This window comes from Dreissena polymorpha, chromosome 3 (assembly GCF_020536995.1).
Source record: "Dreissena polymorpha isolate Duluth1 chromosome 3, UMN_Dpol_1.0, whole genome shotgun sequence".
NCBI lineage: Eukaryota > Metazoa > Mollusca > Bivalvia > Myida > Dreissenidae > Dreissena > Dreissena polymorpha.
The window spans coordinates 146,591,242-146,604,877 of record NC_068357.1 but is presented as its reverse complement, the minus strand read 5'-3'; the positions used below and the strand labels follow the sequence as shown (position 1 = coordinate 146,604,877).

The window sequence follows — 13,636 nt, the reverse complement described above, 5'->3', positions numbered from 1 at the left end:
ACCGCTTTGCATGATGCATGTTAAATAATAATGGTCAAATTAAAAAAAAGAATTAACTGTTTTATGTTTAAAAAAATATATTACGAAGTGGTTGATTGAAAAATTTTGTTTAAACATTATGATATCCGGGTTCGTGTAATTTCTACTCATCACGCGAACGTCGCGATAATATGCTTAGATAAAGCTCATATATGCTTCATCAATGTTAAAGGGTTGTTGTTAAGCCTGCTACCGGTTAAACCGGTTGGTGACTATTGGCTTAGCTAAGCCATTCTTTTTCCTATGTGCTCTATACCTCTGTCGATTTTTTTCATTGTTATTTTGGAGATCAAAACGAAATTCCTTTACTCTACCATAAAATGCCAAACGTAGAGGTAAACCTTAAAATATGTAACGTTTTTCGTATGCGTTCTATGCATTAATCATATTGTAATTGAATTCGAAATAGTAGGTTTCCTATGGATCAGGTAAGTAATTATAAGTTGAAGTATTTTTATTCATTTTCCCACACAGCTCAACATTACACGATCGTACATAATTGAATATCATAGATGAGCAATAATAGCATACATACAATATATGTAGCAATATATACTTACAACTATATTAGTATTTTAAGTACATTTCATTTGTACAAAAAAAAATGTTAAACATATCATGAGGAGATAATGTGTTTATAAAAATTCAAAGTAAACGGGAAATGACAGGTTATATAAAAATTGGGAGCGAGCATTGGTAATAAACGGATTCTTCTTGTAATGCACATGCACTATTCGAAGACTTAACGATTTACACACAAACAATAAAATTGTGTGTCTGAAACATGTCAAAGAGTTTCATTATGCTTAAAATTAGTTCAAGAAATAAAAAATATATAGAAAGGGGAGAGATAAAATTTATAAAAAACAACAACAATTTATTAGATTAATTTATGACGAGTTTCTAGTTTCAAGATGCGGTTTATTATGTTTAAAAATCAGAATTAAACAGTATATGCGTTGTAAAAGTATTTTAAATTTGAACGAATAAACACAATCTCTTAATACAGTAATGCTTAATTAAGAATATTATTTCCGTTACAACATATATTCATATATGTTGAAGATTTTATGAAACGTAAGTTTATGGTTCCAATGCTGAATACTTAAAGATATTTATAGAACATTTTTCATAATCATTTTGCGGCTTCCATAATGTGTTTTTTTTTGCGCTTGTTGCATGTTATGGCGTTGACGCCACCATGTTGGTACTTTCTGTTTGTCATTTATAAGGATCGAACAGAACGATTTGTCAAATCTGTAATACATTTACGTGGAGGAGCTGCTGACCTCAACTTCACAAATATCGAAGGCGAAACGTTAACATGGTAAAGCAGTAATTCAAACGCCGTATTTAAACGAATTTCCGTGACGATATTTGAAATAGATTTATTGTTATGTTAGCTACAAAACTGTTACAAGTGTTATGTGTTAAGCAGTGCACATGTGTTAGGTGATAACTGAAATGTGATCGTCCGTCATAAGTCTTCCAGTCTTTTCTTGAAATAATCCCCACATCTGCTACTTTGTAATACAAACTCATTTCTGGTTATCATCTCAATCATCTCAATGTAATTCAATACATAGTTCTGCAATTGTATTCGACGGCAGCAACTTACATGTCGATTTCCTTTCTTTTATAAAAACATATTGCAACAATTTCTTGTTTTCCATGCAAGTCCTGGTGACGACTGCGGTAACAAAATCTCATTTTTTTATTTATTTTATAACGTTTATGGATTATATCGTACGAGCTAGATACTTCGTTTGCTAAATAATAACTAACTGCAGCGTGTACCAATGTCTTCATAGTCAAGACACGGTCCTGTAGAATACTTTATTGAATAAATCTATGTTAGGCATGTGTTAAATGTAACACGTTCCTACTGCCGTGTGATTTTCAAAGAACGTCAAGACTGGTTGCACGTTACTGATCGTTTTTTTTCCTTAGAGTTCATGCTTACATGTGCGATGTTAAGCGTGTCCGTACGCTCGTTTGCAATCTCTACATTTTGACAATTACAAGTTTCACGATCTTACGACGTCCGATTTCCAATACAGACACTAATTGTCAATTGGGCTTCAATCCAACGCCATTATTACTAATGAATTCTCATAATTAGTACGAGGTTATAAGGTTTCATACGTTTATCAAGTTTATTATCCGCTACCTGACGATATGATACAATTGTAGTTGCGGTATATTTCACAAGTTAACGGCTTTGTTCATGATTAGAGACGCGACTGGGCCCGAATAATATAAATTAAGCCCGATGCACTAACGACTTCGTTAATTTTTAAGATTGCAACATTTCGTACCAGAAAAAGACATTTTTCATGGAATAAGATGGATTGCGACTACCATTTTGAATGCACGATTTGTCGCGATTGATGCCATACCAAACGACAAACATCGATTTTAAACGATTTCATGTAAATACACTGATAAGAAATTGAGCGTTGTTGATCGTGTAATTCGTAGACATTTTCGGGACCGTTCAAATATATCAACATAAACACGATTGTCAAGATTGAGTATAAGATCAGATGGGATATGGCAGAATCCCGAATTCACTATTAAGACCACGGTTTCAATCGTGCCGCTAATTGGGAGAGTGTAGCATATTGCTATGTTCCAACTGTCGTTCAATCGTATGTTAGAATACGCTTTTTTGAGATCGGTTGCAATCTGTTCATGGTTTGACAATAAACGATGTCATTATCTCTATGATCTCGAATTCCCCGAATTAAGACGTTCTTTTACGAGCTGACACGTTGTCCAACGTAAAGCAAGAATTCAAGCGTTCTGTTACGATGTGATTTGATTTGCATTTGCTTTCTTTCTCGATTTAATTAATGCTATTAACAATAAGACCCACGGCTAAACCCGAAGGATATAAAATACAGCAAAACATGAATATCGACGTGATTTTTCTTGCAAAAGATTACGTTTGCTCACCATAATGTTCAAAATACGAGTTGATACGATTTGTCGCGCGTCGTAGCGATGCTCTACAATCCGACACGATTTGGCACTATGTTCCCGATTAAAAATTTAGAGAAGCTTATAGTGTTAATGTTAAAAAGTTGTTTTAAAATGTCAACGATTACAAATATAGACACAATTATTTGTAAGATCAGATAATTATTTATGGGGTCCGTTAGGATAATCGCGATAAGAAGTTTGCGATTAAAACCACGATTTGAATCGTGGCGCGAATCGTGACAGTGGGAACGTAACATCAGCAACCACAGTATAATCTGGAATCTTACGTCTCTGAGTACATGAGCCAATCGTGGCGTTGGTAAAGGATAACTCGACAGCGGTGTCTTTAAAAAAGGCAACCTCACCTTTTAAAGAACAAAACATCATGAATGTGTTTCAATAACGAATTGGTATCTTTTAGACATTTAATTTCGGTACGGCGCATCGTGAAAACCGCAACAATTAATAGCAGATTAATGTTATTTATATCCCGTCCATTACGCAAGTTTTGAGTATAGAAAATGGACAAATAATTTTAAGTAAATAAGTAAAGAATTTTCAGATGAATCAAAACCTACAGGTTTATTATAATTACCTGTAATGACACATATACATAGTGAAAATGTCAGATGTCAGATGTATACGATTTTAAATTTTAAAGAAATAAAACAAATGCAAAACAAATAAAACTTAACTATGATCAAACATAACAACTTTCCATTTAAAGTCTCTTACACGTTGTTTGAAAATAAAGACGTAAATTAACTTCGTACTTTTCAAGCACACAAGAGCACTATATTTGTGTTTTTCTTTACATCAAAACGATAACAAATACAATAACAGCGCGTACTAAACTTCGACTTCTGGAATAATATCAGAAATAACACAAACGAACGAAAATTTATTAAAAACTATACACATCACATTATTGCTTGCTTCATGCAACAGTACGTTGTCCAAATAAAAGTCCACTATTTTAATGAAGAGAATAAAAGCGAACACGACTCGAAATGCCTCTTAAAATTGTTTAACATGCTTAGCAATAATTGTACACAATCCATCAGAAATCACATGACAATGCAGGCTTTGCTACCCGCTTCGTCAAAGCGATCCTCCCTTTGAATTCTTGTACCTAGCGTTTTATGTGCATTATTTTTTCTTCCATGTTCACTCTCTTTGTCGTAAAACACGCCGTTTGTAATATCGCGCCCATACTGACAATCGTCACTGTGAAAATCCCTCTCTATGTGCGTCACTTTATTGTCTGGTATGTCTTTGTCAGACAGAGCTCTTTTCGGCTTGCTGGAACTGAATTTGGATGAGGTGCCATTTTGGTCAAAGAACGAAAACGACGAAGCTTGCTTTTTAAAAGGTCTTAATTTACTGGAGTGCGATTGCTTTTCAGACTGAGAAAGTATTGTTTGTGGTGTAGACAGATCGATGTTCTGAAGTTCTTCCAACAACATATTCAGTTCCTTATCACTCCGAGACTTGTCTTCTATTGTCAATGACAGACGTGATTCTAATTTTTTAATTCGTTTCGTTTTCTCATCCAGTTCTTCCCTAAGTGATGAATTCTGAAAAGCAATAAAATACAAAATTCAAAGTAGTGCGTTAATTTCAAGATATAATCCGTTGCATAAATGGTATGACCGGTAAGTTTTTTTTTGCCTGAAGTACTACCGTAACACACATACATGAGCTTTCTTTAATCAAGTAAAACATCTTAAGGTAACCAGCTTAAGTGTAAGTGAGAAAATTAAAAAAAACTGGTGATAGATCATAAATACATGCAGTGATATAATTATACAATGTTTGAGCTTAAAGGTTATATTAAAGCGATGATAACTCGCATGCACATATTTGCACGTTCAACAGACAACGTACATTTCTCAATAACTGTGTGGTAGACAACCATGCACATTTCTAAAAAATCTTCCCAGCATTGTTTGTACTACACCTAGAGCTACAGAAAATATGAAACAGTAGAATTGTATTTTAAAATAAAAGTTACAAAAATGTTTTTAGTAAGACGCGTTTGGTCAAACGTACTTCTTTTACAAGACGGTCGATTGCCATTTCTTTCGCTGTAATTGTAGCTGTTGACGACGCCACCTGTGTTCTGTAACGCTGAACGGTGGCCTCCAACAGTTTCACTTTATCTACGAGATGACGTCGTGCAACTTGCCTGAAATGATACCTCTTTATAACGCTCTATTTGAAGTCGATTAACAAAAGACGCGTACGCAAACATTATATAAACGCGTGTATACGGTAATTTTTGCGAAAATCATGCAAATTCATTCATTCGTTTCTTAATATTATAAAGAATACTAGTAGACTTAATAAGAATTAATTAAAGGTATAGTATTGTTTGAAACACTTACACTATCATAAACTATGATTAATTTTACAGCGCGCTATTGAGCATTTTTAAAAATAATCTTTCTGCAATAGAAAGACACGTTTTATATATAAATAGTGTTGTGCAAGGAACACAAATCTGCACCTGGTGTCGCAATTGGTTAATTTTCAATTGAAATTTTTATGGAAAGAGATTGCAGTTATGCGAAACCTTGTTAAATTATAAACATTAAGCAATAACATAAATTCTTGTATGATCCTCCATATTTGTCTAAAATACATTATTAACCACAACCACGGCAACGTGGCGTGTTTATTGGTTTTGTGTTTGAACATTTATATAAATAGTATTTTGTAAAAATATACAACAAGTGTTTTCAAGGTGCTGTTTTATATTGTTACACAACATAATTATTTAAATATCGTTTGAAAATATTGTGTTATAATACTCGGAAAAGAGATTTGTTTAAAAATTGCCCCTAGCAAGGAAAGCATATGCCATTTTGAAACCTTTCTTGTGAACCAATAACAGGAAAACAAAAAGTTTCAGAAAATATAATTTCGCTAGGTTCTAAATTGTAAAGCAGTCCGACATAAAATAGTCGTACCAATTATGGCGGGCATTGGAAGAAGCAGTCGGGGACAGTGGTTGCTGTGGAGCCTGATCGTTGTCATGGGTAACAGTGTCAGACACACCTTCATCTTGTTCAATGTTCGTCAGCCGTTCTTCCAGCTCAGATTTCATCGTCAATAGATCCTAAAGTAAGACAAGGTAAAAAACTTATGGATAGTTTTTTATTCCGTATTTAATTTGACAATTTGAAATCAGTTAGTTTATACGGTTTAATCTTTGTAATGTTGTCATTAATACTAACTTGATTTTAATTGTATTGTATCTATTTTATCTATGACGACATACAACTTCGAATTCTTCACCGATTTATTTAATTTGAGTTGTAAAAAAATTAACAACGTTCATAGCGTGTGTCAAAGTAATTAATTTCTGTTCTACGTATTCAACAAATAATTACAAGTATAATTTGTAACATGCAGTGGTTAACAAAATATTGCAAGATATATATCGAAATTAGAGTAAGGGATAAGAGAATTGTTGTTTTTTGTTACTTAACTCCAAATGGTTGTTTTTTTTTAAATGAAGCTACTAATGGTAACACAATTTTTTTATTTATTTGTGTTTCGGTTGTCGTGTTAATTTGTACTGTATAATTACATTGTAAAATTAGTAATTTATCTTGAAAACAAAAAAAACACGTGGGGACGATGAAATTTCTCTTCTACCCATGCAATCGGAGTTTCAATTTGTTAATATCAGGTACTGTTTTAATTTCCTAGATCGTACATGATTGAGCTGCTCCACTGTCATAGACCGTTGCCTCACGAGGTTCTGTCGTTTATCCAACATCATCTCCGCCTCTTCAACCTGTAACGTCATAGAGATTTGTGTTATGCAAGTTGGTGTTATACCTATCCCTCTGAAACATCATAGAGACTTGTGTTATGTAAGTTCGTGTTTCACCTATCTCTCTTGGCCCGACCTGAAACGTCATAGAGATTTGTGTTATGTAAGTTGGTGCTAAACCTATCTCTCTGGGCCCATCTAAATGTAACTTAATAGGTTGTTATCTTTATTTGTAAAGATTGAAATACTCAAAAACAAACATTAAGTTGAAAACAATATCATTATTACATTTTATATACTGTATATCCAATACGTATATCCACGCTAAGTATACATTAGCATATAAATAATTGCAATTAATCGGCTAACTTTATCTTTCATGCAATCGTCATGTTAATATATATTTAGTGTGCGCAGTAAATTCTTGTTAACAAGCACAATTGTTTCAACGTTTATGTAACGCAAACAAAACAATGACATGCATTTTTTCTCAGATTACTCTATTCACCTCTTTTTCAAAGTCCTTCAGTTTCTGTGTTCTTTTCGACAAGTTTTCTTCTTTGTCGAGCAGTTCTTGCTCGTGGTCAAGAAAAGCCTGCTTTTCCTCTAGAGCCGCCATGTTGGCCTCAAGTTTCTTCAGCTCTGTTCGAAAATTAGGACTATCGCTGGCGTCCGAGGCACTGAAACAATATATCATGTTGATATCATTAGTTGATAGAACTGCGAAAGTTTTACCTCAAAGTAACATTACTACTCAAAATTAACGAAAATTTCGTACAATATTTAGGAAAATAAACTTAACCAATTAAAATTCAATGTTACTTATGGTAATTGCCGAAATTTCAACGCCAGATGTGGTCTGGTAAAATAGATGTTTGTAGATACAAAATGCTCGTTGTTTTTCAATTTTAATTTCCCGCAACGATATCTATTCATACGACACATGAACACTAATATGGTGTTCGTGTGTCGTATGGATAGATATATTCGCGGGAAATTAAAATTGAATTAATTGTGTCACAAATAAATAAAAACGAGCATTTTTTATCTACAAAAATCTATGTAATCATACCACATCTAGCGTTGAAATTGTGGCTATTGCTATAAGGAACACTGATTGTTTAGGTGTTAACTTTATTTTCGAAATACTTTACGAAATTTTCGTTGATTTTGAGCTTTATAGAGACTCTAATATTTTGACAATTAAATCTGGACGGATATCTGCCGATCGCTTGTTTGAGGCATGTTGCACATAGCCTTTTCAATCCTGGAAAAAGTGTTTCACATTCAGCATAAAATATTAAAATAAAATATGACAGAAAAAACTGTGATCACGGTCAATGAACGGATAATGCAAATTATTTTCAAATACACTTTTGCAAGGGTAACCCCAGTTATCAAACGCAACAATTCCCATATTTAACACTTTTATTGATGTACTTTGAATATTATTTATGCAATTATTGAACACGTTTTCATATTTATATTGATGGAAACGTTCACTTCAAATACCTTGAATTTAAAAAGAACTTAAACAAAAACATCATGATGTTTTGCATATTCTTTCTTTTCAATAAATTTGAAGACCTAATTTCTTTTCGAAGATGATCTCTCGATAACGTTTATCTTCACTGAAAAAGCCAATTTCGTGTCGCGTCACGACGTGCTAAAATGCAATTACTATTCACGTCATGCAATTATACAAATTACTCATCAGTCTGTTCCACATTTCTTCACCAACGATACTAACACTTTTAAATAACTAATGTCGGTAACATCTTCTGGTTGGTTTTCTTGGTGTACATACTCATTATCGGTAAATCCCTAATCCATTTAGGACGAAATGTTAAACGACTTATTTCGCCATGAATGGATTTCAACAGACATAATAATTCGTGCAGTCAGAATCCAAAAACTGTACTTATTCCGACTACTTGTAGTCTGATTGTGTTGTAAACCGCTGACGAGCATGTTAGATATTTCCTACGAAAATGGTGCATTTGTTGTTCTATTCTTTAAATCAGTTCATTGTTTTATTTATTTTAGCAGTGATGATTTAAAGGAATAACATTAAATCATATCGTGAAAGAATTTTTTTAATAAAAAAATACTTGTTATTGCTATTTCGAACTTAGTATGTGTTTCATAAGTTTTTTTTGCAGTTTTCAATAGTTAATTGCAGCGTGTTTTGCAATTAAATACTCAGAATTATAAATTGACCCCCATACACAAACAAATCATTGAAAGGATTAATTTTTCATGGCCACGTATGTAACCAAGTACATGGTTTTAAACAAATACTTACGCAACTGTTGAAGACAACGATATACTAAAATCCGGAATGTTGGATAACGCGGACTATTCTCGAACTCGAACAAAACTACAAAACATCCCTTAAATCATATTAGTTTATTCCACTCACACGTTACTGTCAGTTACGGGCATGAATAATACATGTACATGTTTTATAGCTGCCGCTCGCTTTAGAAAAATCCAGCTCCCATTAACAAGTCTCTTGCATCTTGTTAACTGTGAGACCTATAAAGTCTCAACTGCAGCAGTTATCGATGTCGTTGGCTTTTCTGGTATTTAGCACGTTCGTCTAAGGCGTAACCGCCGACGACTTTGCAGTGCTTTGCAATATAATGTTCGTTAACAAACCGTAATCTTAGTGCAGACGTGATCTGAATACTATCGTTCCCCTCTGTTTCATAATAATGTTTTCTAATTACGTTATGGTTATACACTAACACGTATTATTGATCTTGACATTGTTTTGTTTTAATAACAAAATTCAAATCGTACCCGAAAATTGATCTTACATGTCGTTAATGTAAAATATAGGTAATTTAAACATGCTTTCATAATCAAATCAAATAATGTTAAAATTGAATGTATCAAAATGTTAACATGTTAGAGAATCCAAATTATTCCATGCAGTGTTTAATGCTACCTCATGATCATTCTACAGTTTATGTTCCATAAATAGGAACACAGAACTGACAATAACATTCATTAAACGCATAAGGAACACAGAACTGACAATAACATTCATTAGACGCATAAGGAACACAGAACTGACAATAACATTCATAAGACGCATAAGGAACACAGAACTGACAAAAACATTCATTAGGCGCATAAGGAACACAGAACTGACAATAACGTTCATTAGACGCATAAGAAACAAAGAACTGACAATAACATTCATAAGACGCATAAGGAACACAGAACTGACAATAACATTCATAAGACGCATAAGTGATACAGGACTGACAATAACACTCATTAGACACATAAGGGACACATAACTGACAATAACATTCATTAGACGCATAAGGGACACAGAACTGACAATAACATTCATAAGACGCATAAGGACAGAAATGACAATAACATTCATTAGACGCATACGGAACACAGAACTGACTATAACATTCATTAGACGCATAAGGAACACAGAACTGACAATAACATTCGTGACACATCTTATTTGCACTAATTCTTTGCTTCATCCTGCCTCTTAAATGTAAAATGTTTGACGTCTATGGCGTGTCAAACTTTACAATATTCAATGTTTTCATATTTATGTGTATATGTATGTTCTAAAATGTCACTTAAAATGTCCCTTTAAAACCTGATCTGACGCTTAATTGCACGATTACAAGCTAGTAATTGACAGAATCCATAAAATAACGAAATTACTTGGGTTACTAACTATTTATGGGGATATACCTATATCAAAACATACTACTTCGAAGCACCTGATGCAAGAAAAATCAAAGTACTGACAGTACTGGTGTGACGATGCTTTTGAAGAGGATGGATATATAAAAGCATCAATTTAAGTTGATCTACATCATCACAATTTGGTATGTGGGTACGAAAAAAAAATTTGGTACAAACATTTTGGATACGAAAAACTTATGCCAAAACAAATTTGGTTACGAAAAAAAATTAGAGTAGGAAAAAAAATTGGGTACCAACAAAAATTGGGTACAAAAAAAATTTGGGTACGAAAAAAAAATTGAAACGAAAACAAAATTGGGTACGAAAAAAAAAATTGGGTACGAAAAATATTTGGTACGGAAAAAAAATTGGGGGTACGGGGACGTAGTACCCCTAGGGAACTTGACTCAAAGTCAAATCACATATTTCAATCTAGGCCATGTCAAACTCAAAGTGTCAAAGTCAAATGAAAGGTGCGTTCATTAATTATTGTCCCATTGTTTACTACTGCTGTGAGTTTTTATATATTATAACTGATGACCATCATGTGAGAGAAAATTCACATTATCTTAGTATATCAGGTTTAGCAGCCTTTTAGATAACAAAGTTGGCTAGTTTTCAATGTCGCTTCTGTGGATCAAACCCGCAGCACAACCTCCTGCAATCAAAGACGACACTCTACCACTAGGCTTTTAGGAAGATTCTGAAATTGTTCGATCCCTCGTCAGAGCAACCAAACCAAAAATTAAGTCAAATATTGCCGACTCGGTATTATTGAGTCAGCTCATGAGAGATAATGGAAGATGCAACATCTCTCACGCCCCCTAGCATCGCCTTAAGCAGTACTCAATTCTCAACAAGAAAGTGCTGGAGTCATTGATCCCGAGGGACCAGAAAAAAACACTTGATTAATGTTCGAAATAAAATCATTTGATTAATGACAATACTATTATTTGAGCCAGGTCACAGGGAAAGAGCAGTCTAATAAGTATCCAACTAAACTATTTGTTATTGTCAGAAAACCGCTTTTAAGCAAACAGCTTTCAAGCGACTGCAGGCTGATCTGGATCCAAACTGGCCACAATCGCCTTAATGTCTCTTTTACTGTGACACAGTTCATTTGACTTGAAAATGATATTTAATACAGTCGATTGGTGTATAACGGATAGCTAGGGACTTCGAGTCTCATTTCAACGTAAACACCATGCATTCGGTAATTAAACCTTTTAACCTCGAAAGACAAATGTCTTTCCTATTGAAACATGCCAGCGGTTTTAAAATTCCGACAAATGTTTTTTGTTTACAGCGCAAATTTCAGGGTAAACTGATTCAGCAATTACCGGATCGCTTAGGTCTTTATCGGATTACATGTGTATCGTGTTATTTCTTGAAATTTTACCCAGCATTTGTAAAACATATTGCAAGATATGTACATTTCCAGAAAAGGAACTTCATTTCTGCGTTTAATAAGACCAAGTTCATGGAAATCGCTGCACAATTGATGAAGTAATGGCTGTTCAAAGCGATGCACCCTATATTCGGGTCGTTTTGAGTTGAATACCTTGTTATATATATAGATTTGATAGTGAAAACTATGTTTTCAGAGAAATCGATTTTTCGTTATAATTTTATTATTTTTCATTCAAAATGATGTTTTTACTTATAAATATCATAGCCACGCGCTACCCACATGTGTATTAGACAACTTCAATTGAGTTTTCATTTAGTTTGAAACAATCCCCACATTCCCGAATATGTGTCGCCACATGTCCGTTATTCACTTAATCACGAGTTGCATCTCTCATGCTTATTTTATGTGGTACGCATCAATTTGGTTTCTGAGCATTCTTACTTTTAGAAAGGACACATTATACTACAATATTACATCAATGAACATAAAGTTTATCAAACAAAATCTGCAAAATTCAGGAAACCATATGTCTTCACTTTTCCTTTCGTCACAAAAACAGTGCGTACATAACGTGACCCTGTTTTGCTTTCGAAAAAAGAAACAATTGTAAGTTAAACATTGGCACACGTCAACTTAAACATGAATCGACTGAACAATGATAGGCATTTTTGTATTCAATTAATAGAACACTATAAATCTTTACATAAATAAAAGTATTTTGCAAAAAAACTTTTAACCTATCCGTTACTCACTAAAATCCACTATACACCAATCGACTGTACTAAAATAGAAAGAAGAAATAATACAAACCCGTAATGTGAGTAAAGACTTTGTAATCAATGTTTTCAGGACAGCTTGTAGTCCATATAAACGGACTCCCAGAGCCTTTGATAATTTTTGCTATGGCGGCTCTGGCAGTCCATATGCACCCCTTCATAAACATGGGTGCAGTTCAGCGCAGAGAATCCGTGCGCTTCACTAAACAGACGTCGTTCGAGACAAATTGAGGAAAATAATGAATAAACTTCATAAATTTACCTGAATGGCAACCTACGGATGTCATCCTTTGCATGCACCCTATAAAAACACGACGATGTTTCAACACACTTTTCTCGCTGACATGTTTTTGTTTAAATTTGAAACAGTGTATTCTGTATCGAATACCACATCGTTATCGACTTTATAGGCTGGAGCACATAACCCGACGTGCAAAATATTGGTGTACTGCGACCTAACCAATATTTGGTCAATTTTCCAATATGGCGGATACAGCGTACAAAACAAAACCTAAGTCAATAAAATCAATTATTTCTTGCTTTAATGGTACCATTTGGATGAGTTTGTGGTTTAGATAGGTAAACTTTTATAAGTTCTTGCAGTTTCGGTGTTCCTTAACCCTTGCATTGTTGATAACATTTTGCACCCATGGCCAAGAGAGAGCGCATTGCAACTATCAGCAACCCATTGGGTTATAAAGCTGATATTTGAATTATTGCAACTAGACAGCTTGGTGATCTGCAAATCCCATGTGATATGTTGATATCGGGTATCATAGTCATTCAATAAGTCGCAAAATGCTCGAATACAATTTACAAAGCAAAATGTGACTTAAATTGATAACTAAAAATACCAGTTTTGCCGTGTCAAGCTGTCAAGATCCATAAAGTCCTACATTCACATCGAATGTA

At 33.8% G+C, this 13,636-nt stretch overlaps 1 protein-coding gene across 1 annotated transcript; it reads right to left on the bottom strand.

Annotated features, from left to right (window-relative positions):
- Positions 1-3,947: 3,947 nt before the first annotated feature.
- Positions 3,948-7,449, bottom strand: LOC127871850 (spindle assembly abnormal protein 6 homolog). Its single transcript, XM_052415105.1, has 5 exons — positions 7,317-7,449; positions 6,749-6,829; positions 5,997-6,145; positions 5,077-5,212; positions 3,948-4,601 (listed from the first exon to the last, which is right to left on the bottom strand). The coding sequence occupies exons 1-5, from the start codon at positions 7,425-7,427 to the stop codon at positions 4,092-4,094; spliced, it is 987 nt and encodes a 328-aa protein (XP_052271065.1). The 5' UTR covers positions 7,428-7,449; the 3' UTR covers positions 3,948-4,091.
- Between the last annotated feature and the right edge of the window lie 6,187 nt (positions 7,450-13,636).

Coding starts and splice junctions, on each gene's coding strand:
- LOC127871850 (XM_052415105.1), bottom strand. CDS start 7,427: ATGGCGGCTCTAGAGGAAAAGCAGGCTTTTCTTGACCACGAGCAAGAA. Junction 6,830..7,316: donor TGAAGGACTTTGAAAAAGAG/GTGAATAGAGTA, acceptor ATGACGTTACAG/GTTGAAGAGGCGGAGATGAT. Junction 6,146..6,748: donor CAGTGGAGCAGCTCAATCAT/GTACGATCTAGG, acceptor GTCTTACTTTAG/GATCTATTGACGATGAAATC.